This window comes from Lycium ferocissimum, chromosome 9 (assembly GCF_029784015.1).
Source record: "Lycium ferocissimum isolate CSIRO_LF1 chromosome 9, AGI_CSIRO_Lferr_CH_V1, whole genome shotgun sequence".
Lineage (NCBI taxonomy): Eukaryota > Viridiplantae > Streptophyta > Magnoliopsida > Solanales > Solanaceae > Lycium > Lycium ferocissimum.
This window is the reverse complement of record NC_081350.1, coordinates 31,551,039-31,576,504: the sequence shown is the minus strand read 5'-3', so window position 1 is coordinate 31,576,504 and position 25,466 is coordinate 31,551,039. Positions and strand designations below refer to the sequence as shown.

General features: G+C 37.6%; 4 protein-coding genes across 5 annotated transcripts; 1 reads left to right on the top strand and 3 right to left on the bottom strand.

The window, feature by feature from the left end:
* Window positions 1–41: 41 nt before the first annotated feature.
* LOC132030279 (uncharacterized) lies at window positions 42–1,766 on the top strand. The gene is made up of 2 exons (XM_059419844.1): window positions 42–525; window positions 1,166–1,766. Exons 1-2 carry the CDS (start codon window positions 307–309, stop codon window positions 1,343–1,345), a joined length of 399 nt encoding a protein of 132 aa, XP_059275827.1. The 5' UTR covers window positions 42–306; the 3' UTR covers window positions 1,346–1,766.
* A 1,746-nt stretch (window positions 1,767–3,512) lies between these two features.
* On the bottom strand, window positions 3,513–6,205 carry LOC132030278 (large ribosomal subunit protein eL43). The gene is made up of 5 exons (XM_059419843.1): window positions 6,089–6,205; window positions 5,202–5,241; window positions 4,078–4,166; window positions 3,861–3,943; window positions 3,513–3,779 (listed from the first exon to the last, which is right to left on the bottom strand). The coding sequence occupies exons 1-5, from the start codon at window positions 6,089–6,091 to the stop codon at window positions 3,716–3,718; spliced, it is 279 nt and encodes a 92-aa protein (XP_059275826.1). The 5' UTR covers window positions 6,092–6,205; the 3' UTR covers window positions 3,513–3,715.
* A 2,648-nt stretch (window positions 6,206–8,853) lies between these two features.
* On the bottom strand, window positions 8,854–20,492 carry LOC132030277 (eukaryotic translation initiation factor 4G). 2 transcript variants are annotated; one of them, XM_059419840.1, is made up of 11 exons: window positions 20,422–20,492; window positions 18,363–20,075; window positions 16,922–17,031; window positions 15,422–15,547; window positions 15,033–15,100; window positions 14,867–14,923; window positions 13,547–14,342; window positions 13,100–13,443; window positions 10,196–12,927; window positions 9,450–9,641; window positions 8,854–9,383 (listed from the first exon to the last, which is right to left on the bottom strand). In XM_059419840.1, exons 2-11 carry the CDS (start codon window positions 18,548–18,550, stop codon window positions 9,077–9,079), a joined length of 4,920 nt encoding a protein of 1,639 aa, XP_059275823.1. In that variant the 5' UTR covers window positions 18,551–20,075; window positions 20,422–20,492; the 3' UTR covers window positions 8,854–9,076. The 2 variants fall into 2 exon arrangements, with proteins under 2 accessions (XP_059275823.1, XP_059275824.1); XM_059419841.1 differs by lacking the exon at window positions 8,854–9,383 and having other exon boundaries at window positions 9,501–9,636.
* On the bottom strand, window positions 20,054–23,988 carry LOC132031805 (SNF2 domain-containing protein CLASSY 4-like). Its single transcript, XM_059421705.1, has 4 exons — window positions 23,005–23,988; window positions 20,615–22,393; window positions 20,422–20,510; window positions 20,054–20,075 (listed from the first exon to the last, which is right to left on the bottom strand). The coding sequence occupies exons 1-4, from the start codon at window positions 23,986–23,988 to the stop codon at window positions 20,054–20,056; spliced, it is 2,874 nt and encodes a 957-aa protein (XP_059277688.1).
* Between the last annotated feature and the right edge of the window lie 1,478 nt (window positions 23,989–25,466).

Sequence of the window (25,466 nt, the reverse complement as noted above, 5' to 3'; positions counted from 1 at the left end):
TTTTTTAACAAGGAAAAGCTCGTTTTCTTATCCTGACCTACTGAATGTCATTGAATCAGTATCTGTAATTTCCTCTTGAGACGAATTCTTACAGTGAGTGATAATTATCTTGATAAATGCAGAGAATGATACCAAAAACGATAAGCTATCAACTTTCTAGTGATCTGTCTTACTCTTTATTTCTTTTCCTTTAGTTCTCTTTTCTTGGTAGAATATCGGTGCATGTGTATTAACTCATCAGTCTGTTGATTTGCATGACTATGCAGAAATGGGGATACATATGCTGGAGAGTATTTTGCGGATAAGATGCATGGTTTTGGAGTATACCGCTTTGGAAATGGACATTGCTATGAAGGAGCCTGGCATGAGGGAAAGAGGCAAGGATTTGGCATTTACACTTTCAGAAATGGGGAAACTCAGTCAGGTCACTGGCAGAATGGGATTCTTAATGTTTCAACTAGTCTTGGCACCCTTCCGGGATCTCCTTCTGCAGTTGACCATTCTAAAGTGCTTCATGCAGTCCAGGTAATAGTCTTGTTTCCTCGTCATAGTAGAATGTTTTAGGGACATTGAAGAACATGTGTAAGCGGCTTAAAAAAGTACTGATTTCTTCATTTGGTTGTTCACAATTGGAAATCTAGTTTTAACTTCTGTTGAAAGAGCTGCTATAAACCTTCTTTAAAGATTGTTGACAGCTCTTACAAGGTGGTCCTTTCTCTTTTCCCGGTTTCAAGAAACCAGGCTCCAAATATAGTTCGAAAATCTGGCTCCTACCATTGCTCTCTCGTTTCAACAGTTCCTGTATTTTCTTTTTGAGATAATTATAGTCCAATGCTTTTTGGTGATCTAATTTACAAAATAGCCGGCAAAAGTATAGGTTGTGTATATTAAATATAGATATACATATAATAAACATAATCAGTGTATATGTTTTGTATATTTTGGCTAGCGCCTGTAATTAATTTAGGCTGATGGGACAAAAATGATAAAAGCCCTTTCTTTTTTTAGCCATGTTTCTGGAGAGGAGCTCCTGGTGGAAGCTTCTGATCCTCTTTGAAGCTCAGTAATGCATTTTCAGCAGTTAAAAAAAGGAAAATTTAGCTAAGTACCTAGTGTGAATTATCTCAACCTCAATGTGCTCATAAATTTTCTTCCTTTTTCTTAGGAAGCAAGACAAGCTGCTGAGAAAGCCATTAATGTGACAAAGGTGGACGATAGAGCAAAACGAGCTGTTGCTGCTGCCAACAGGTCCGCCACTGCAGCAAGAGTAGCAGCTGTGAAAGCCGTCCAAAACCAAATCCATCAGAACGGAGACAGTTGCCATTCACCATTATCAGTTGTGTAAACCCCTCGGTTATCAGAGGCTATGGTTTTGCACTCCCTCATCGGTCTTGTTTTTAGATACAGAGACTGAGACTACTGGGACCTACTTGGAACCACAACAGACAACGAGCTGATTGAGGAGCAAGTTTATTGCGTCCCTTTTCATTAGGCTTTACTAATATGCATATATAATGCACCCTCGTATAGGAGTGCAAAAACAAAATGCAGATGTAAGTAGGTGTTTCTATCTTTTCTTTTTGTTGTTGCTCTCTCCAGTAAGTGTAGATAGTTTTTGCTGTGTTTTGTGTTTTGCCATAAGAGAATGGCCAAGTTACTGCATGTTTACCAAGCTAGTATCCCAAAGAGGGATCACCTTTGTTATGTTGTATAAAGTAATAGTAACTAAAGATATGCTGTATTAACAGATGACTTTATAAATGTCACTTCAGAAGCGTATCCGTCATTTTAAGTCGACCTACTCCTTCAATCGGAACTACATTGATGACTTGACGTCTAATAATCAACTAGCCAAAGTAGTGTTCAGTAGCTGGGAATATTCCCATCTTTTACTTTGGTTTTTTGTTATGATCTTTCATGGTACACGTACTGGATAAACCAAGGCAAATGGGAAAAAATCACTTTGTGTTTTAAACAAATTGACAGGGAAAAGGGAAAATAGCTTCAGCCACTTAACCAAAATATCCCAAATTTAATTAATTTTTATATTAGATTACAAGATTTAAAAATATACCCTCTTTGTTCACTTTTATTTGTTTATAATTTGCACTTCACCTGAGAAATAATAAATTATTTTATCATAATAACCATATTAATTGGGGTATAGCCTCACTTGAAAAATGATTTGGAGAATGAGTGATATGATCCTACTTAGCACACTTCATTTTAAGACGTACATTCAAGGACGAGATATGAGATTTCAAGCTCCACAAGCTACATGGAGGATGACGAAGTCGTTTGAGGCCTTTGGAGGCTCCTACAAGCCACACAAGATGGCTTACAACGTACGGAAGGTAGCTTGGGCAAGAAAGAAAACCAACAGTCAAAAGTGGCTAGATGTGCAAGGGGTAGAAATGCAAAAGTGGCCAAACATGCAAAGAAGGGACATACATGCAAATGGTCACAATTGCAAGCTTGAGGATTGGATGATGGCTATTTGTGGCAAGAGAGACATTTTGGATTCAAGCCAACATCCAGTAGACAAACAAGACCACCTTGCTTTATGTGTGACATTTTTGTAATAACTTGGTCTCTTTAGTTTTAGGAGTATAAATACTAGACTTATTTTTTAAATCATTTAGATTATGTTGAATTGAGATGAATACTCTTTGAGTGATAGGTTGTTTAGCTAGGGTTAGCTTAATTAGGTTGTTTAGCTAGGGTTAGCTTAATTTTAGTGTTAGAATGATGATGGATTCTATTGTTGGTTGTAAAACCTTTTATTTCCAATGAATTCAGGAAGATTGTTCATTTGTGAATTTCAAATGAACTTCTTGTCTTGATTTATAGTGTTGGTTCTTTTGGGTGTTTGAATTCAAATTAGAAGGGTTTAGGTTTAATATACCTAAATTTGTCTATAGGATTCCCCCATTCGGGTCAAGTATCTATCCCTCTATTTCTCATCCCCTTTCTTCAATTCTCATCCCCTAATTTCTTGTTATTTTAGTTTTCCGCATTTTTGTTGTTGAATCCGTGTCTTCCACAAGCCGGATCGTATCAATGAGTAATCAATATAAGTGTATAAGAAGGAAAAAAATATAGTACCCGGTTAAACATCATAACATAAATTGAAATGGAGGAATACTATGATGAAAAAAAATAAAAAATCTAAAATTCCTTGAAAATAATTGCCACGCACTTTAATTGATGGATGACAAGCACAACAACTGGATAGAAAACCCTCGTCTTGACTACTAAACCATCCTCTCAGAAACATTCACAAGTTGTGCGTGAGGATTTGTCTATGTTTGTCAAATATAATTTGTGAAACCAAAATCTTTAACTTGTTAAACCAAGACAGCCCCCACCCAACTTGTGTGAGGTACAAATAAAGTGATTTGCAAAGTAAACTATATAGTACTACCGATTACGTCAAATTTCGAATTGCATCTAAACTTTCTGTAAGCATCACATGTAAAATACATAGTTGAAACTAATTCGAAAGCATAAAGTAAAGGCAACAAAATGCATCAGTGAATACTTGTCTGAATAAAACAGTTCCCAAGTCTACTAATGGTTAATTGAGCTGGTTCACGACGTCATGTCTGATCTCAGAACATAAGTAGACACATAAAGTACTCAAAATTGAAAAACATGTTGAATCTCAGAAAATAAGCAGACACATCATAAGCTGCCCCAGAAGAGTGCGGTTCCTCTAACTCTCGGTTTGCTCCCTCAGTCTTCGGATTGTACTCCTAACTGTAACAGCACTTGCAGTGCTATTGAATAGAAAGTAGGGATTAGTTACTCGCACAAAAAAAAAAAGGGAAAATAACAGAAGTTGAAAAGAGAGTAATTACTTCAATGTGTAAGCACCACCAGCTTTGACTTTGCCACAATCTTTGCAACCCCAAATTCCCACTGCTTTCCTCTTTACTGCATACTGCTCAACAAGTACATATATGGTGAGAATCCTAAACTTGAGAACTCTTTACAGTGAGCAGAAATCCAAACTTGCAGCCAAGAAAACTATCATATCACAGAGTTTCTGACTTATTAAATGTACCAGATCCATACCTTTCCACAAAACTCACAGAAGTACTTGCTATGCTGGCTAACCTCCATCTTCTTAATCTGCTTACGCAGACTGGCACCATAACGGGTACCTAAGGGTAGGAGGAAATAGTCAGGATAATAGATTTGTCAGACAAAATAAACAAAAAGAAACCTTTAATAGTTTTATGCACCTGTAACAGATGAAAAGGGCCAATTAAATAAGCAAATGCAAAAATCAAAGATATAGTTGCCTTGGATGAAAATTATGGTATATATTAACCAAAAACCCCATTAGAGTGATGACCTAGGGAGAGAATACTGCTACCTGAAATGACCTTAACAAAAAGAGCTGACTCAAGCCCATGGTTAGTACAGTGTTATAGACAAGATGTAAGTTTCAAAAATTATGAAGGTATCAGGTGGCAAAACCATCAAAATCTCAATGAACATTCAGCCCGACCCACAATCCAACGTACCCATTCACTTTAAACACGTTTAATCCAGCATAAAGTAGAATATGCTTGATTTCTAGTAACAAACAAGCAGCTCCAACTTAGGGAATTAAACATCTGTTGAATAAAAATACTAATCCATTTTGACAAGAAACATCTCAGCGAGACTTCAAAGGGATACTGCATGGATTTTGTGATCAAATTCTAAGCTAATATTTGACGCCCATATATACTATTACAAGCCTATAAACTGCAGAGTTCTCATGTCTATCCACTGCATTATCTCCTATTATTATCATTTTTTTTATTAAGCTTGAATAGATTTTTAAAATATCATTCCATTTTAATTTTCCAGTGATCCATACAGCTAAAAATGAAAGCAAAGAAAATAACTTACTAACAGGGACCTACAGTGTGCAGGCAAAAACACCTTATAAGATATCATAATTATCGTTGATTTGATGGAATCCAGGCTGACTTGCCGATGTAGCAATAAACAAATTTAAGGAGCTATAGAATGAAACAAAGTCCTCAGTTCCTATCCAAGCAAGGGTGATTGAGAAATTAAACCACTGTATCAAATTTAGTAGTTAAATTACCAGAAAGCACCTTGTGCCAAAAAAAAAAAAAGTACCAAAGCACATCCTCATTACAACAAAATATGAGGTGTTAAAAATGAGCTATAATACTTACCATACTTGCCAACGATTCCAGCCTTCTTGGTCCTCTTAGTCTGCAGCAAAAATATAAATATTTCACATTAAAACTCGCCGCAACTTTTACTCAAGTTCAGATGCACATCATAGCATCTATACCAACTCATCTCACTAGAACAGATTTCCCTATCCTAAAGTACACTAAACAACTCTACCTTTTCATAAACCTCCATACAAATATGAGAATTGTAACCTCGCCAACAAGAAGACTAACTACCTCTAAGGCACATATTATCTCCGAAACACCACCCACCCACACCCCCCCACCCCAAAAAAAAAAAATCCTATACCAACAGCAACTATGAATAAGTCCCAATTAAGTTGGGATCGGCTATATGAATCACTCGCTCCTTCATTTAAGCTCATCATCATACGTCTACCCTAATACTATGTGAGATAAAAATGTTACACCAAAATAAATCATGTCTGTTGTGCAAATTAGTGTTTGCAAGTACCACTATCTCAATACATTCTCCTGAGCATTCAATTTAGACATATAATTAGCATTTGCTTTTCCGGGTCAACAAAATATTATTTTTAATAGAACATTTATAGTACCCATTCAACTTAAAAAAATGCAATCTTTGGCATTCTCCAATAACATTCAATAAACCTAATGAATGGCTATAACAAACTATAACCCAAAAAAGAATCACATAACACCATCAACCCTTTTCATCATCAATCAAAAAGAAAAAGAAAAACGAAAAACATAAAGGAAACAGCTTCATTTAACCAAAAAAAAAAAAAAAGACAGCTTTTTTGACACTTGAAGAGATAATTATCTGTAATTAAACTAACACTTAGATTTAACAAGTTATGCATAATGCACATGGAAAAAAAAAGAGGGGGGGGGGGGGGTACCATTTTGAGTGTTGATGGAGGATTTGGAGCGGCTACTTGTGAAAGGTGATAAAGCAATAAAACTCTAGGGTTTTTTGCTACTCTCTTCTGTAGACTCTATAATTAGTTGCCTTGGACAAGATTCGGCCCATTGTTTGTCATGTTCGGGTTGACCCGAACCTTTATTCCAGGTTGGGCCTATCATCACTTTTTACACTTTTTTGTGCGGATTTGCACTGCTCTTTAATTTTTGGCCCTCAAAATGCTGCTCTTTGGGGATCGAACCAGCTCAGTTAAAAAAAAAAAAAAAAAATCACAAGGAGGAGTTTAGTAGCAAAATTAGGTCTATTTGAGAAAAAGTTAGGTTTTAAGGCAGAATTTTCCCAAATTTCAATTGAGTAAAAAAAAAAAAAATTGCCTTCTTTGCAAAACTCTAGCTTTTGCCTTATGCGTGGAGACAAAACTCTGCCTTAAGATAGAGTTTGTCTTATCTTGAGAAGGCAAAACTCTGCCTTAAGTAGAGCTTGTAGTCAAACTCTACCTGATTAGGCAGAGTTTAAACTCTGCCTTGCGAATCTAAATTCTATCTTGTGATATTTTTTTTTTAATTTTTGATTGAGCGGGGATTCGAACCCGGAACCAAGAGAAAAAATTAGAGACCACCCCCGAATAAGGGTAATCGTGCAAATTTCCCCACTTTTCTTGGTTCATGAGCAATTTGCACTATTGTCCTCGTTCGGGGGTGGTCTTTAATTTTTGGCCCTCAAATTGCTGATCTTTAATTTTTGTTCTTTACCTAAAATATCCCGAGGTTCTGGGTTAAAATCCCGGTTCAGTCGAAAAAAAAATCGCAAGGCAGAGTTTCGTTGCAAAATTAGACCTATTCGGTGTAGAATTCTAGCGGAGTAAAAAAAATAAAATAAAAATTCCTAAGGCAAAAGAAAAAAAAATTGCCTTAAGGCAGACTTTCCACGAAGCTTGGCCTTGCGAATTTTTTTTTTTTTTTTTGGGACTGAACGGGTGTTCGAACCCAGAACCTAGGGGTATTTTTCGACCACTTTTTTAATCGAAGGGTAAACATTAAAGACCGGCAATTTGAGGGGGAAAATTAAAGGCCAGCGCCTTTGAAGGGAAATCTGTGCAAAAAAAATGCAGGTTCATTCCCACAAATGTCCCCATTTCGGAGTGGTTTTTGACTTCTGTCCTTCAGCACTTTTCGCTCGAAATATGTTTAGATTTCGCTCGGCATATGTACCATAATATGGAAAAGGGTCAAATATACCCCTATACTATGAGAAAAAGGTTTAAATATACCTCTTGTTATACCTTCGGTTCAAATATACCCCTGCCGTTATACTATTGGTTCAAATATACCCCTCCTCCTTTGAGGTTGTCCAAGGTGGACATCAATCCTATGTGGCATTGACATTTGATGAAGTGGATGTCACGTAACATGCTACCTCCGCGCTCCTAACCCATTTTACCCCTCCCTTCTATTTATTCTTCCACCACTAAAACCGGAAGTATATCGAGGGGTATATTTAAATCGGACACGGCAAAACTTTCAACACTCAACATAATCTAAAAAATATTACACAACTTATATTGTATAACTTAATTCCTACGAAACTTGTGCCGAACGAGGCTAAAGTTCAGTTTTTGAAGATGAACGTTACAGAACTTATGCAGAACGAAATAGGTTTGAATATTTTCATTAAATGAGAAGCAGAGACGAGTATTAAAGACAACAGATATGAGGGGCCCAAATTAAAGACAAGTGCGTTTAAATGGAAATCCGTGCAAAAACTTCTAATTTGGAGTTAAGTCTCGGGTGAACTAGGTGTTTTAGATCCTATATTCATAATAACATAAATTTAAGGTGAGAATGTTTATTAATTAACTATAATTAAGTAATAAATCATTGATGCAAAAACACATACTAATAGGCATTTATTGAGTTGGTGTAAACACAGCATGTGAATAAGATTTTCCATAGCCATGAGCTTTATAACAGTATCAAAGCACATGATAGACGACTCGACCGAAGCAAATTTTTGAAACTTATCTATTAAGCGTTTTGTTTATATTTTTTGTACATGTTTTTGCTAGTTAAACTGTTAAATACAAACTCCTCTTAGAAATAATTTATATCAAATTTTTTACAAACTTCATTCTAGTCAAAATTTATTGCTCAATGGTCATATGATGTATATTTCTGCTCCATGCTCCATTTAGGTATTTTCTGGACAGAAGAGACAACAATTGAGTATAGTAATATCATACACTGGATATACACCTATGTTTACATAGTAATAACATACACTGGACATACACCTATCTAATGAAATTAGATAAAGATGGTGTCCGCACCAGCTTAGGTACACCTCTTATCTTTCATTTGCTACTTGCTATCTCCCACCGGCTCAACGTATAAAAATATCAAATTGATTAGTAAATTCTAGCTATGTGGTCGAAACTGCATGTTTTATGACCATTATATAGGTTTATATCTGCCCAGGTTCAAAAGCAAAACAAAAAGGAAGGTGGTTTCATTGAATTTAATTCAGAAGTGATCTTGGTTGTCAGTTATGGAGAAAGGAATTATACTAATCTTTTTTTTTTATAACCGTGGTGTTCGGGCATTAAAGCTTGCGCACCTTGATTAATCATGAGATCTTCACCTCCCATCAAAGACATTGCAGTGCCTTAGTAATTCATCCATCAAGACTTGGACATATATAAAAAAATCACCTAGGACATTATACCATCTTCAAAAACACAATCACCTAGGACATTATACCATCTTCAAAAACACTTAAAGGAGCCCAGTAAGCCAAACTGTATATGCACCACAAAGTCGGTATCAGTGGTCACGTATACACGCCTAAGCATTACACCAAATATTCTGCATATTCAGTTGTCCTGCTTCTGCATTTGTTTTTAGGTAAAATAATGATTAACCACGTCGAAAACAAAAGGTTATTGTGGCCGCCTAATGAGAAAAATGGTTCATTTGGACAGCACGGGCGGTCTAAAATCTTCCAACTGTGTGCTGGAGGCACTGCAGATATCTCGCAAGGCTGATTCTCCCTTCTCTGATCTTATAAGGTCAAATGTACTTTCGAGAACTTCATATCCCAATCCAGTTTGCAGAAGATGACCAGGCTCCTCACCACCATGTCGTATAAGACCTCCTGTTTCTTTCAGAGAGATCACATTTTCACTAATTAATCTACCGAAAATGTGACCAAGAAATACAGCTGCTTTTGGAGCATCAGTAACTTCATCCTCCAGAGTCGCTAAAACTGATTCAAACCTGCTAAGAGAAAGACAATTATAAGAAAAGACTCGGAAGATAGTAGAAAAGAAATTGGTGGCTTACCCCTCAATAAGCTGTTTGGTATCCAGTACCACCTTGGACTTCGTAAGACTGATAAGAAGCCGAGTTAGAAGATCCCGGTCCCTTTCTTTCCTCTGAAATGAGTCATTTACCCAAATCGATAACATCATTGGAAGGAAGCTTGGTGAGTTCAACTCTCCAATGCGTAGAACAACTTCGTCCTCATCAACTGCACTGGAACCAGAAAATAACACGCATTATAGCTGTAAAACGAAAATTAAAAGTAGGAAATCCCCGAAAGGATCTTCTCTCACGTAGTCAACAGAATGAAAGAATAATGCCACATACATTATGTAAACGTAGTTAATAGTTTCCTTTGCTATAAGTTTCCTTAACAAAGTCGGCACCCTCAATGTGAAGCTACAATCATAGAAGTACTTTCCTTACCAGAATAATTTTCACGTTACAGATATGTACAAACAAATACTCTATCACATTAATTACATTGGGGCAGATAGTCTATAGAAGTTATCATATCTTAAGAACTTAAACTTCGTAATTAATTAACTGGTCATATCATTTCCTTCAGATGGTTCTATTACACTCTTGCTATGATGCAGATTCCCCAAAAAGTCCTCAAGTTACATTCTTTTTTTACATTTTATGATCAGTAATGCACTGGCAACTTGTCTCTTTTTCAACGCAGCTTCTTTTACGGATTCACCGTAAAGGAAAGAATTAGTAACTAGGGTATAGACAAATTAAACAATGGAAGAGAGAAATTTTACCTGTAAAATTCATGAATAGCTGCAATAGACATTTCACCAAGTCGTTCTTCAGACAATACCATTCCTGGTGAATTTGGCGCAGCAGAGGGTCGATCCGGATGAGCTGAGGCTGGCGGTTCCGCAGATCTCCCAAAAGGACGATTTATATTTGTTACTTCTCTTTCTGCATAATGTGTGTGCTCATGTTGATTTGGTCGAGCATAAGCAGTAGGCTTCACCACTGTCCCTGGAGCATATTTGGCTATTGATTCTTGTCTTGAGTTGTATGGTGACCACCCAGAACCAGCATGTACATCTGCCACAGGACCACCAGAATGCATTGGTGGGCCCCTGAAACATGTTCCCCTTCCGGGGCCTCCTCCCCGGGGACCAAGGCTCATTGTTTTATCATCAAGAGGTCGCTGTGGCGAGGCAGCTGATGATATCCTACTCTCATGTGGATGTTTAGCTTCCAACCTGCAATCCTGGCTTCCAGATCCACGATTTTGTGATGGCATTCCACGAAATGGAGTCATCTGAGGAGCTGGCGAAGAAAACATGGATGGCCGAAGACCTAAATCTGCAGGCTGCCCTCTTCTAGCAGAAGAAACAGTGCTTGAACCACGAGTGGACCGACTGACCTGAGCTCGACGTTCTTGAACAGCATCCCTTCGCACTTCCTCGATCTTTTTGGGGCCTTCTACTTTTCTTCTTTGCTGCCACTTATTTTTTCTCAAATCAATAATATCCATTAACATAAACCTCACCCTAGTAGACAAATCTGTATTGTTAGCCATTGTCATCATCATATCAAAATAGGCGTCCATGTAATCCTTCGCCTTGGAATGGTCGATCATTTCTCCTATAGTGCTCATAAGCTTGCAAAGAGACTCAATATCTTCCTCATCTGGAGTCTGGTACTGCCCCAGCAATTTCTGGATGCACTCATGCATTATCCTCTCTGTAAGCATCTTCTTCTTGTATAATTCCCCAATCAGTCTTATGTTACCTAACATCCTTCTTCGTGCTTGTAACCTCTTCTCCTCTCTCTTTCCCTCTGACAGCTTCACCTCTCCATCCTCTTCCATACTGTCAGCTTCTGCTTCTTCTCTTTCACCTCTCTCAAACTCCTCCTGGCATTTATCAAGGAGAAGTCTCTTGAAAGTTATTTTCTGGTTGTCCTCCACAAAATCAGGAAGTTCCCCGGCTAGATGATGACAAAAATTTGCATACATCTCACAAAATGTTGGCTCCATTAGAGCTTTGTCAAATATCTGTGAAATGACACCAGCAAGAGTGGTAGCACTATCAATATTAACCTCCTTTACTTGCTCAAACAACTTCTCAAAATTTTGTGGAGTTAGCTTGTTGAGGATAGCTTTCAAGTGTCTACGTTTTGCCTCTTCTGCATCAGTCACTTTGCGTATCTCATATTTCTTGTCAGCTTTGTGCATAACTTGCAGTGGATGAGAAGGACTTGAACCTTTTCGAGAGCCAGAAACCCGCTGCCAGCGGTTGGCATCGGACCGAATATGTTGTACTCCTCCCTGAGAGGCTAATGGCAGCATTGTTCCCGCAGGTAACACAGATACATATTGGCTAGGTGGCTGTCCTTGTAGATTCCTCATATTTTTGTGGTTTCCTCTTCCTGGATGAGCACCGTTAGCGTTTCCCCCTTGGTTGATATCAGTATGTTGCTCATTGGTCCACCTGCCATCATCCACCATTCCAGTAGGACGGTTCTCAGACCAAGAAGAGCTGCCTTGTCTGCTATTAGTTTGTCCAGGACAGGGGTTTGGACCATGCTTGTTAAAATCCACCCCTTTTGAATTAGGACTTAAAAGGGCCTCCACCATATGCCATGGAACTTCAAAATTAGCAGGGAGATCAGCGAAATGAGAAGAAAGGGTAAGAAGGAAATCTCTTGAGTATCTCTTTTTGCCTGTAGTGACACTTCCACCATTTGGATGCCTAAGATTATCATTAATGATCTTATTGTCACCAGAAGTTTCCAACTTTGGAGTTGACATAGCAGCATCTTCCCAGTTGTTTGGTTCACCTGTACTCTTTTTATCTTCATTTGCTGAAAAATCTTCATTAGAACTTGATGATATCTTCCTTGCTGTGAGACTGGAACAACTCTCAACACTTTCTGAAGAAACAGAAGACTGTAGTTTCTCCTTGGGTCCCTTAAATGCCATATAAAGATCAGACGTATCCCCAGCTGCATCAGCTTTCTGAAGAATTTCTCTTCTCTTTTTCTTTCCCCTGGAGTTTGCACTTTTCACCTTATTCGTAGGTTTATCCTTTGGACTTGCTCCTTGAACGCGACGATATTCAGTTTTTGTTTCGTCAGACACTTTTCCCCAAATTTTGGTATATGATGGAGATGATGGTGAAGTATGAATATGAGAATCCTCATGATGACCCACATTGTTAGTTTCACAGCCACCTGCGCTTGATACTTGATCCGGTATATCCCTATCAGATGGAGTAGTTGTAAGTTGTCCTTTTCTAATGCCCTTACCAGCAATCACATTCCCTTGATTAGTTGTCACTCTAAAATGTTCCGATGCATCATGAATGCTAGTGTCTGAATTACGCAGGGATGCTCCAGAACAAATGGAAGCATCACTAAGCGTCTCTGATAATGCGGAAGTTGCTTGGGTTTCTATAGTTTCAGCATTCTGACCTTCTGAAATACGGTTTACTGAATTTGGTGTAGGATTCGATATGGACGTGAAATTTCCTTCCTGATTCAGAGAATGACAAAGTTATGAGAATGCTTAAGTCATTTTTAAATACTCAGAAAAATCAGTGATCTCCCCTTGTCAGAAAGTAAGCCCTATGGGTAGTTTGAGTCTTTGAGAAAGACCAGAGATGTGAAGACATGTGGAAGCTGCACCATCATAAAAGTAAACATACCTCTTGTAGCTGTTGAGGATGCAATTGGCTTTTCATTGGAAGGTTCTTCAACTCGGTCTCAACATAATCGACTCCTTGAACATGGTTAATAGCACTACCAGAAGGACGTATATCAACAGAAACTAGTGATTTGTCTGGTGAAGCAAAAAGTATTGGCTTGGAGGCAGATTCTGACGCCTCAATCGAGGTTTCTGGGAGAATCTTTAGTTCCTCTTCATTAGAGCTAACTCTCAAAGGTGGTTGGAGTGCTTTTTCTATTTCTGTTGTCTTCTTGGCAAATGAAGATGTCAAAAGCTCTCTTCTAACCGAGCCAGGAGCTTGGTTAACGGCCAACTGAACTGAAGCTGGAGAAATAGAAATCCCATGCATACATTTAAAGTTGCAGCTAGGAAAAGCATATAAATATTTAAAGCACATTCACCAACAAAAGTTAGTAATCTTGCCTACCTGGAGAGCTATATCCTAGTCCTGGAGCACAGGGAGCCACAAAGGAGTTTGTTATAGGAACCGGAGGAGCATTTTGTAAGAAAATAGGATTTGGGGGCACATGTGGAAAAAAGTTCATAGGACGAGATGGACCATAAGGCATAGGCTGTGACGGTAAGCCCCCAACATGATGTATTGCCAAGCCAGATGAACGACCATCCAACTTCATGTCAACCTTCTCATCTAGTTTCAACTCTTCATGAGTTTCAGGATGAGTAATTTTAACAGATCTGCGAGGATTAACCTTCCTAACATGCTGCCCAAACTGAGGTGGAATCCCAACTCCCATGCTGCCAAACGGAGAGCTCATCTGATGACCAAATTTAGGAGGGAAGTTCATCATCTGTCCCTGCTGCATTGCTCCCTGAAGCTGCATAGGGTGAGGTTGGAGACCAGGGACAAATGGGGGATGCCTGACTTGGTTGGGATTTCCAACAGGTAGTGGCATTGGCATCGGGAACGAAGAACAGGGAATCCCTTGATGTTGAACCTGTGGTCCAGGCATTCCGAACTGCACAGGACCGTGTGGCGGCAGAAAAGGAGGATTGACTGGAACCCCAGGATAAGGGAGAGAAGATAACTTCTGCATGCTACTCACAGCATGAGCAGCTGAAACCTGAATGGGTAGATCTCTTTCAGGAGAATACTGAGGATCAGGATTTTTATTCATCGGCTTCCCAGTGTCCTCCCTAAACTGTGGCTGATGTGGAGCAGAAGAAGGCAAAAGATGCTGTGGTCTAAAAGGACTAGATCGTGCCTGCAAAACAGAATGTTTCCTTTGAAAAGATGATAAAGAGTTAACCTAAAGTACAAATCAGAGCATCATTTCGGCAACTGAAAGAGCTAGAAAGTTAAACCACCCACTAGTATTACTTCAAATGTTGTCCTTGAAACAAATAGTGAAAAGTTAACAGTTACCAATAAGAAAGACAGCTAGACCATGACAATCCCCACAGCCAGCTCTCTCTATTACTGTGGAGATACACGCCCAAATTCTGAGAACAGGTTTTTCAATCAACCACATGCGACATTGAAAAAAAAGTTTAATTTGGCGCAAATGTATTACTCGAGGCTTGATCTTGATCTATTCACTCAGAATACCTCGCTAAAATCTTGGATAATGACTTATTTGAGGAGCTGTTCAAGTTTCTCCATGCTATTTTATCTAGTTTGTGTGAACAAGTAGTGATTTTGGTTCATTGAAATAGTTAGTCAATTCCAATATGAAGTAGCATCTGCAGAGAATACAAATCATAAAGAATCACTAGACAGCTTCACTACCTGCATGCGCTTCTGCTCATCCATGTTGGGGGGTGCTGAGTTGGTTCTTTGAGGAATCTGAAGTTAAGAGCAAAATTTCAGTAAGTTAAATTTAATCCTTCTTGTTAAAGAATAATGATAATCCCATAAAGCAAATGGAGTATATGAATGACATGTTGTGTGGTACCTGCATCCCATTCACAAAACCTGGGGTAAAGCTTCCAAACTGAAGAGATACTTTCTTAGAAGTGTCATCTGCCAGATACATAGTTCATAGAAGCACAAGTAAATGAAATAGTTCATAGAAGCACAAGTAAATGAAACAGCATTGGAAATCCTCAAAATTTTAGCAATACAGAACAAGTAATGCAGGTACGCAAGTCCATTTATGTGGGTCAAATTATGTAGAGGATATAAACATATATGTCCACCGTTCAATTCATTCCCATTTTTTCTGTTGTTTCAACACCCTTGAGCATGACAACTACATACAGACAAAGGATGTATCAAGAGAAAATGGTATTGGGATATTGTTTAATGTCTAATCACTATGAATGTTCCTGACAGCAAGAATACCTTTCATGGGGGTCTGGGGAGCTGATGGATCCAAATCTGTAGATGCATGTTGAGGAGAAAGAGCACCAGAAACAATTTGGTTATCTTCGTGTATGACTCTATCTGATATAGGAGCAATTGAAGAGCCTGAAAACTCATAGAATGTGTGACATATTGAGAAAAAATAGCATCATATCACCTATTTATTCTTTCCAGTGAATTAGTGAAATAACCAATGACACACCAGATGAGAAGTATGATGCTTGAGGAAATAAGGAAAAGAAAACAAGTACTACTTGTACAAGAACTACATAAAGCAAGATATGAGAAGAACTGCCCATGCAGACACCAGTCTACCCTTTCCCAAAATCTGAGTTTAAGAATTCCTCTCCTTTAAGGAATTGTAAAAGAATTTCCAATTTTCAACTTACCGAAACTTATGTACCAAAACCACCACTATAATAGATCTAGTACAAGATGCCTTGTCATGACGTATTTGTGTATTTCTTAATTCAAAACCATAATTCAAATGAGCTACAATTAGTTTTCTAAATATGAATAGCAGGCCATATAACCTATTTGTAGTAATCTACTTTTTACTTCTTAAGTTCAAGACAAACTTAAACTGAAAAATGTAGTATCCTTTCAAAGTGTTAAAATCAAAAACTGAGAAGCAAGCAGGAGTTGCAGCATAGTTTAGAGGCAAATCAGAACAAACAAACAAATGAACAAACAAAAAGAGAACCCAAAGAAGAACAAGAAGAGAAAAAAGGTATGCCTGTTTGATCAACACATTAAGACCACAAAAGCAGTAGTTCAGAACGAATATATGCATTCTATATTCCATTACAATTTCAACTTTCTAAGTTAATATTTCTCTAGTCAGCAAGCATTGAGATTTCAATTCTTAGGTATTGAAGGGAGAAAATGCTGTTCTGTTTTCAGATTTGAGATAAACTCCTTAAAGCTTCAGTAGTATCACATGTAAAATAATATATCCTCCCATTTCAGAATTCCCGCAATAGATCCGTGTGCAGTTGCTACAGGCAGATTTTAAGAATCTAGATTGAGATTCTTTACCCTCTGCTAGACCAATGAAGCTTTGCGTGATCATTTCACCTATTAACCTACAGATTCTCAGAACAGTTTGGACCTTAAATATCAATGATTTAGCGGAATTACTACAAAAATGTATGTTTTTCACTAACTCATCTAGCAAATCCAAAATGGTTGAGCTGATTTAGAACTCTAAAAAGTCTGCTGACATCTACGGTAACAAACAAACAAAAAGTTAAGAAACTCAATTTGCATGGATTTCATAGATGGAGATGAAGGGAAACCGCTGTGAAATCTAAAGGAGTACTTATTTTTGCAGTAACCAGAATGCTATGCAAATAGACTAGAAAGAATTTTGCTCGTTGTTGATGCAAGCGCAATTAAGCAGAGGAATTATAATCGAGGAATTTTGGAGAGTTTTATGAACCAGATAAATAGTGAATGGTTAGAGGAAATTTAAAAAACCTGATCCTGAGGTTTTGGCAGGGGCATCATTTTGCACAGCAACAAACTCCTGATCAGCAACAGCATCAGTTGCTTTCAATGGACCTGTTTCTCCATCAGACTTCTTGAAGCTAATACAAAGAAATCATTATAAATATCAAATTACATTCAACCAAAAAAAGTTCCTCAATGTAGAATTGTCTATGAGGACGCATGCAACAGTCTAAAATTTCAGACGCATGCAGTGTGCAGTTGATGATTACTCGATATGAAAATCCTCAAAAATGAAATAGCTCAGTAAGAATACCATATCAATAACCTCATGATACAAAGTAACATTCTACTCACACAACTCAGAAGTAGTTCAAACTCAAGGCGGTCAACCCGTTCTTTCAACGTAGCGAGGCATAATGGAACAATTATGAGACTACTGGTAGTTATGGGATAATATTTTGCAGTGAATTATGAATTTGGATGAGGGATCCCGATCACTAGCACAGGAAACTATCAAGTTTCCAATGCAAATGGCAAGAAAAATCAACTTAACTGATCTCCTACTTCCTATAGGAGATTAATTCAGGTTTAGTCTACACTTATTGCTGTATTTCCTTTTCTGGCGGAGCAAACAAACTATCTAAACTAATACCCAACTAGAGTCAAACTTTTTTTGTGCCAGTACTCTCATTTATCATATTCATAAAACCCAAAGCCTTGTTTGTTTGACAAACATGCATAAGTACAACAACGTCAAAAGCCTCAAATCCAAACTAGTTGAAGCCAATTACGCGAATCATCAACATCACATTCTGTTCTATTTCAGCATGTTTCATTCTACAATAATATAACAATCCCTCTGTCCCATTAATACTATTCGAAGAGCCAAACATGTTTTCTTTGACCGTGATTTTTCCATAAACATTTTGAATTATCAGTTTTAATACTTCTTTCGTAATTATGAAATGTTTAAATGCACTCCCTCCGTCCCAAAATAATCACTTTTATCTTTTCAGGAGTCAATTTGACTAATTTTAGAAACTAAATCGGATTAGATCAACTCAAAAAATTTAAATAAAAATTTAGATATTTCAAAACTATACAAAAACGACTAAGTGGCAATTTTTCTCATATCAACATGATGAAAAAATACATTTTAAAATATTAGTCAAAGTTCACATAGTCTGAATCTCGACAAGCGAAAAGTATCAGATAATATGGGACGGAGGAAGTATTTCAAAAAAATCGAAAAAATGTGAGTCCTAATTCACACTGAAAATTAGGTAGTTTGACCCTCGTACTCTGAACCCCACCACATATAATGCAACCGAATAAGTACAAGTAACTAGTGAAAAATCCATACATGATGTAAATTTTATTTCAACAATTAGTTAATTTGACCCTCGTACTCTGAAACCTACCACATAAATTAGTACCAAAAAAAAAAAAAAAAAAAAAAGAATGATACCTTAGCGTGGTGGGAGAAGAGGAAGGAGGAGGTAGAACAGAACTACCACCACCTTTTACCTTTTGATACTGTGCTGAAGTTGAACCACGACCACCAACTCTACTATTTCTCCTATTATTATTATTATTACTATTGTTATAGTGACTGTGTGATGTTTCACTTTTCTTGGAATCACCCCTTCGCTGCATGTAACATATATTGACTCAACACCCTTTTACACTTTTCTTCTTCAATCTCCAGATCACATGCACACTTTAAAGGGAATCAATTAGTTTATCATGAAACAAAGAAATATTGTGTACGTAATGTCTAATGAATCCATGCATTATTATCTAACTAGATTTTGATTTTGCATGTGTAATGGTGATAACAGATCATAGAGGGGCGGTGTGTGTGTGTGTGTGTTTTACTTGGTTATGCAATGTTACGGAACTGGAGAAAAAGAAAGTGGAAAAAGAAAAAAAGGAAGAACAAAGTAGAAGAAAAATGTTAAAATGAAATGATTTTGGATCATGGTATTGACTCTTTCTTTCTTTCTTTTTCCTTTTTATCTGCTTGTTTATGAAAATGATTTTTTATATTGTGATTTAACTGTATAAAACCAGTTTAAAAAGGAGTAACTATTTGAGCTATACATTCGGAGACTCTTTCAAACTCTTTTTCCTAATTTTGGGATCACGGAGTTCTTCTATTCAGATCAACCAAACAATAAGTTACTTCTTTGCTTTAGATTGTTGTAAATTATTTCCTTAATTTGGTCATGTTTGTAACTCAAAAAGCTGCCATATTTTTGAAATCATTAGTGAGGAACTAGTCGTATTTCCAACCTAATATAGGAGGAGTAAATTTGTTTACACCAAACCATATCAATTCTCGTAGTTAAGTGAGTTAATAAGGATGAAAATATGTTTTAAGTAACCATGATTAAGTAATAAAAGTTAATTACCAAACACATATCTTGTATTTATTGATGTGGTATGAACACTGCATACTAGTAAGTTTTTACCAACAGAAGAGGTTTTGCCCGTTTTTCCCCTTTATTATTTTCCCTTCTAGTATGATCAAATTACAAACCCAACTAATTGATTAGTCAATGGGATGACATGTGAAAGAATACAAGTATCTGGCACTACTCAGTATAAATTGAAAGTTAATGTTGAGGCGTTATGACTTATGATCACAGTTAAATAAAGTATTCGCTTAATTATTTTGAAAATAAATTATCAAAACCATAAAATAGAGCCCGTTTGGATGGGTGTATGGCTTTTGACTTGTAAGCTAAAAGCCATAAGTTAGAACTTATGGGTTTGGCTTATTTTTGTTGATTTGGCTTAAATTAGTTTTACGCAAACACTACAAAAGTGCTTAAAAGCTATTTTGGCTTAAAAGCACCTAAAATAAGCCAATCCAAAGAGGCTCATATAATGCAAGGCATATATAAATAGGCATGAAGCCAAAATACTATCCACAACTTGAAACATATATACAAAGAGCTTGAACCAAATACAATTGTTTTTGGATATGCTTCTCAGATAAAGGAGCAAGAGATTTTTCACAGCTATGAAACAAAAGTTGACTAGCAAAACAATGTTTTTACAGTTACAAGAACACCCTGTGTGGGTGATGAAAACTCGTATCTGCAACTAGATTAACCAGGTGAGAATCTGCACATTCTTGAATTTTTTACTTTTTTACCAAAACGGATCAAAGTGCCTGAAACCAGAAGGAAAGGAATAAGAAAAAGATAAAAAAGTTTAGAAAAATACTTCTTAATGTCTAAAAACACACCGTTCCTAATGTTTTAATTCGGTATAAACAACTCATTTGCAATGTAGTAGATCAAATGAAACTATAGTAGTAGTAATAATTTGGTTTAGTGTGTTCTCCAGTTCATTTCAGTACTACAAATTAACTGGTTTGCTTATCAATAAAGGCAAGGCACTAGTTACTAATGAAGTTTCCCGATGTCCTGGTAACGAGGAAATAATTACAGTAGTTCTTGTGAATACAGCATTTAGCATCTTCAGAAAAAAATGCTTACTGATGTCTGATAGTGTACCTGTCAGGAAGCACCTCACAGAAGGATGACGGCTTCATTTTAGGCCCATAAAAAGCTCCAAATGATCTGATAAGAAAGAGATAAAGGATCTGAGCCATTTTTCAGGGACATGCAGTTAACAAAATACACTAAACAGGTTCCCAAAACTAACCTAACTGCTCGGTTTTGAAGGGTGGTTACATGTCGTAGGAACCACACGGGATGCACGAGATAATTTTTCAAACATATGACGGAGGCTCTCATGCTGAACCATGGCATCTAGTATGGTATCCTCTGACACAGCATTCATCTTGCCAGTGTTCACTTCATTCCTAGACAAGAGTATATCCGAATGATACTTTTTTCTTGTCTGCTGTTCAATCTTGTCAACCTCCCATTTTGATGTCACCGGACAGTAAACATGCACAAATTTAGTCTGACCATTCCTGTAGGCTCGACTGATGGCTTGCTGTTCTACTGAGGGATTCCAGAGAACATCAAGCAAAACCACTCTTGAGGCCCCTATAAGACTAATTCCTTCTGAGCAGGCTTTTATTGATGCAAGAAGGACTTTCACATCACCCTTGGGGTCATTAAGAGAGTTTATCGATATCTGCCGCTGCTTTACATCCAGTTTCCCATCCATATAGAGAATCTCTCGGCCTAATGTCCAGCCAAAGAGAGAATGGAGTTGCTCCTTTATCAGGTTTAGAGGATCAAGTAGCTGGCTAAATATTATAACCCTCTCCTTCAAGCCACCACAGAGCCTGATTAGTTCAACAACAAATTTCATTTTTACTCCAATATTTGGATCCAGGCGACATTCTTTTTCTTTTAGCTGACTTTCTAAGTCACAGAACTCATTCTTCTTCGCCACTAATGATGGATGAACAGATATCAGAGACATCAGATTTTGTTCGTAAAAGGAGCCTGGATGCTCTGGAATTCTCTTAAGCAACTCCTTCTGCAGATCTGTGGGCTTCAAGTGTATCACAGTGTCCCTTATACCTGGAAGGCTGTCCTTCTTTACGTTTTCACTACATTTATGGACTAGTGGTGCAATCATATCCCTAAGCTCTTCCAGTGCTCGGACATTCTTGTCAATGCAACTGCTTAGAGATGTCCATTTCTGCTCAAACTCTGCAGCAAACTTTGGACTAACAACGCAGAAGGTGTTGTACAACTCTTTGATGTTATTCTGGAAGGGAGTTCCAGACAGAATTATACGCTTCTCCGTTTCAACTTTGTTCAAAGCTTTCCACACCAGGCTTTGCTCATTCCGAGCAGTGTGCCCTTCTTCAAGTACCAGAAGACCAGGTAACTTTAGAAGTATTTCTCTGATCTCTTTGGCATAAGGAAAGTCTCCATATTCTCTCGTGAGGATCTTGAACAAGTCACAGCTGATTCCCAAAACACTCGTACTTTTAGCCCAGGATCTCAGCTTCACCATACGTATATGGTGTGAGTTTTTTCTTCCGGTACGGGATAAACAGCGGAAGATACGAACAGTAGAGTCATCTTCCTTGAAAGAGAAATCCTTGCTGTTCAAGTTGTGGAAGGGAATGTCCGCCTCCCATTTCTGGAACTCTGCTTCCCAGTTAGGAAGCAAATTGGACGGAACTATGATTACAGGCCGAGACTTTGGAAACTGCTTCAAATATGCCTGAAGGAATACTATGGTCAGATGGGTTTTTCCGGTGCCAGGTGGATGTGAGATTATGCATCCTCCCCTACTACCCGACGGAGGCTCTCTCAGCTTCTCTAGAGTTATATCTCCAGCAATGTTTTTCCACATGAATTCAAAGCCTCCACGTTGATGAGGATACATTGTCGCTTTGGCACTCAGGGGAACTAAATCCCACACCGTACCTTCCCCATAAATAGCAGGATCGTGGACAGTGGAAGAGTCATAAAACCTGAAGCCGTCAACATCCAAGAGCGATGGTGACTCTCCGAAATACTTCCTTTCATGCCTCCCTCGGTTTCTCTGAGCCTGCAGACGACAGAAGTTCAAGACAAACTTACGAGTGAATAAAAAAATTGGAGAACAAAGATGATAAAATCAAATATAAGGATGGCAAAAAGAACATGTAACCAGGGCTATCAAGAATAAATATAATTTTATGGACTAAGAAACCTCACAAACTAATTGACTGAACTAATTACATTTACTGCTGTAAATTTTTAGCATGTCCATTCAATAGAAAGAGAAAACATTAGGCCGTAGCAAACTGTCAAAAGTTCCACATACAAGAACTTAATACAAATCTCTGAAGCGTAGAACGAGCTTCATTGCCTTTATTCTTATCATGCACTATGTCAAGCACACTTCAGTTCTCAAGTATCCTAACCGCTACAAAACATCAGTACCTCCAGCTTGGCATGGAAAAGCTATAGAAAAAACTGCCATGAATTTAGATTTAGTAGAACATGTGTGCAGCTGGACAAAATAAAAAATTTAGCATGCATAAGTAGAGCAAAAAGTACTACATACAGTCATTAAGATAAAAGATGGAATCTATTAAAGTAATAACAACAGATCTTGTAAATTGTGTTCCTAATTGAAAAGAAAAGTGCTTGACAGGACAAAACTCGTATACTTACAAAAGTAGGGAAGATGTACTTGCTCTCCAAATGCACATGTGAACAAATTTTACAGATGAGTCCAATTTCTTCATCTAGAACAAGATGGTGGTTCCCCATCTGACAGCCAGCCGTTTCTTCACTCTGCATCGGTAAAACAGATGAATTTGTAAAACCAATATGTGATTGCGAGATACACATGTCCATTGCAGCAAAAAGGTGTTCAATTTCCTTTTCCCATTCTTCTTTCTCCGGTGGTTGAGGTTCCTCATCTTCAAACCGGAACTTTAAGGGAAGCGTTTTTTTGACAGGAACCTGTTCCTTCTCTTCTGAAGAAGTAAGTTTAATATGATCATCATCAGTTATTATAGAATCAACAACAAACTTCAGAAATTCAGAATCTTTAAGAATCCTATTCCGAGTCCTTCTATGCTTTTTAACAGCATCCTTTTGAACAGCATTTTGCACCGAGTGATCAGCCTTGCAGTCCTCTTCAGACACGGATTTAGGCTCCTCCTCATCACTAAGAAGAATCGGGCTACTACAATCCCCACGGTTTAGCTTCTTCTTTCTGGGCTTAGAAAGTGAGCGTGAACGAAGAGAATATGTTCGGCCTTTGTTGTACTTTTCACCCTCAACAGCAAGCTGAGGTACTACCCCAACATTTGACTCCTTCTTTCTTTCTTCATTGTTTTGTTGCTCTGCAGGACAGCTCACAACATCATCTAAATCATCTCTTATATCATCAGATTGGCTAGAACTTGATGATTCCTTCACCCAGAAATCCTTGTCTTCTGGGTCATCATTATCATCATCTCTTGAAGCTTCAGATTCCGACTCAGAAGATTCAGTTGTATCACTAAATTCTTGCGATTCCTCCTCTGATATCCGCTGCCTAGTGACATCAATCAGCTCCTCTGATTCCCACGACCCCTCACTAGACCCCGCTGTCCTACACATGCTTGAGGTAGATGAAACAACCTCATCTGCTGCTGCATTCAACATTGGACTCCACAATCCAACAGACCCCACATTGGACCAAGATCCTGAACCTGATCCAGTATTTACACCTGAGCCTGCAACAGCCTCCTCCGCAACATCAGGATCACTCTCCTCCTCCTCTGAATCATCATCATCAGAATCAGAATCAGAATCAGAATCAGAACTAGAATCAGAGGTTTCATCGATGAGACGCCGTTTAGTGATGGACTCACAAGTTCCTGGACTGAACTTTCTACCATCTTCTGAAGATTCTCCCATTTTTCTCTTCCCATTGTCCACCCTTTCTTTATTTTGTCCATATTTCTTACCATTTTATTACCTCCACAAGCTGTGTTTCCTTTAGGAAGTGTTACAGCTACACTAGAAGATTCTTATATCACCACAAGCTGTGTTCTCTTCTTCCACTTTTTTTCTTTTCCTCCCACAACTCACATCCTCTCCAATATTCACAGAAGAAGTACCAGAAGACTGACTAGGATTACCACTTTGACTCAACCTATTCCTCTCGTTAATCAACTCCTTCCAATAATCAATAAGTTGGTGTCTAGTCCTCATCTTCAAAACCTGAGTCAAAATACACAATTTCTTGATCAAAAAAATGCACAACCATGAACACACTACAAAGAAAGGAAAAAAAAAAAAAAACTAACCCCACCCAAAAAACAACAAAAAAAAAAAACCCCATAACAGAACAGTAACATGCATATACGTATCTTAAACACTTTCTTCAAAATCACAACAAAAAAAATCACATACTGAACTCTTCCAATAGTTTTTTTACAAACTACAAAAATACTCACCTGAATGAAGAAAACTATTCTGAAAAGAGACTCGCCGGAAAATCAAAAAGTGATTGATAGCTTTGAATTCTTGAAACTTAAGTGTAATAAAAACAGAGAAACAGAGACTGATCAAAATATAGTCAAATAGACTTAAGAAAATTTTGAATGTATTACACTAATATAGAATGAGATAGAGAAAGAGCAAAAGAGAAAAGGTGACTGAAACAAGCCTTTTATGGAAGAAAACTTTGCGTGAGACAGTGGGAGAGAGGGGGTGGGGTGGGTTGCGAGGGGGGCTAACAGAGAAAAGAGAGGGAAAATATACTATATGTATATATTTTGTGTATATATGCAGCAGGGTTATATATTGAAACGGAATATTATTTAAGGTAAGTATAAGAGAAACAAGAAAGGGATTGGCTTGTAATGCCCTTTTGGTTCTTTTGTTCATTATGGTACATTTATTATTGTTTACAGCTGTAAAAGAGAATTACTACTAATGATAATAACGGGGTGGGGGTAAATTTATTAACAAGCTCCAAAATAAATTTTCCAATTACTATAGAGTCTGTCATATTTGGTAGGTTACAGAGTAGCTTAATCATTTTTGATAGGTTATAGTCCACTGATCCGAAAGATTTTCGGTTTGTTTACAACCTAGGGAAAGTAAATTAACAACGAAACTTATCTTCTTATTAA

What these genes read in the sequence shown, in the direction of transcription:
- LOC132030279 (XM_059419844.1), top strand. Translation starts at nt 307, where the DNA reads ATGCATGGTTTTGGAGTATACCGCTTTGGAAATGGACATTGCTATGAA. An exon ending in AAGTGCTTCATGCAGTCCAG is followed by an intron (nt 526 to 1,165) that starts GTAATAGTCTTG and finishes CCTTTTTCTTAG; the next exon opens with GAAGCAAGACAAGCTGCTGA.
- LOC132030278 (XM_059419843.1), bottom strand. An exon ending in TGGAATCGTTGGCAAGTATG is followed by an intron (nt 4,167 to 5,201) that starts GTAAGTATTATA and finishes TCCTACCCTTAG; the next exon opens with GTACCCGTTATGGTGCCAGT. An exon ending in GGTGGTGCTTACACATTGAA is followed by an intron (nt 3,780 to 3,860) that starts GTAATTACTCTC and finishes TCTATTCAATAG; the next exon opens with CACTGCAAGTGCTGTTACAG.
- LOC132030277 (XM_059419840.1), bottom strand. Translation starts at nt 18,550, where the DNA reads ATGCAGCGAAGGGGTGATTCCAAGAAAAGTGAAACATCACACAGTCAC. An exon ending in ATGAGCAGAAGCGCATGCAG is followed by an intron (nt 14,343 to 14,866) that starts GTAGTGAAGCTG and finishes TCTGTTTTGCAG; the next exon opens with GCACGATCTAGTCCTTTTAG. An exon ending in GCTATTCATGAATTTTACAG is followed by an intron (nt 9,642 to 10,195) that starts GTAAAATTTCTC and finishes TTCTGGTTCCAG; the next exon opens with TGCAGTTGATGAGGACGAAG.
- LOC132031805 (XM_059421705.1), bottom strand. Translation starts at nt 23,988, where the DNA reads ATGTTGAATGCAGCAGCAGATGAGGTTGTTTCATCTACCTCAAGCATG. An exon ending in AGTACATCTTCCCTACTTTT is followed by an intron (nt 22,394 to 23,004) that starts GTAAGTATACGA and finishes TGTCGTCTGCAG; the next exon opens with GCTCAGAGAAACCGAGGGAG. An exon ending in TATCTCGTGCATCCCGTGTG is followed by an intron (nt 20,511 to 20,614) that starts GTTCCTACGACA and finishes AAAATGGCTCAG; the next exon opens with ATCCTTTATCTCTTTCTTAT.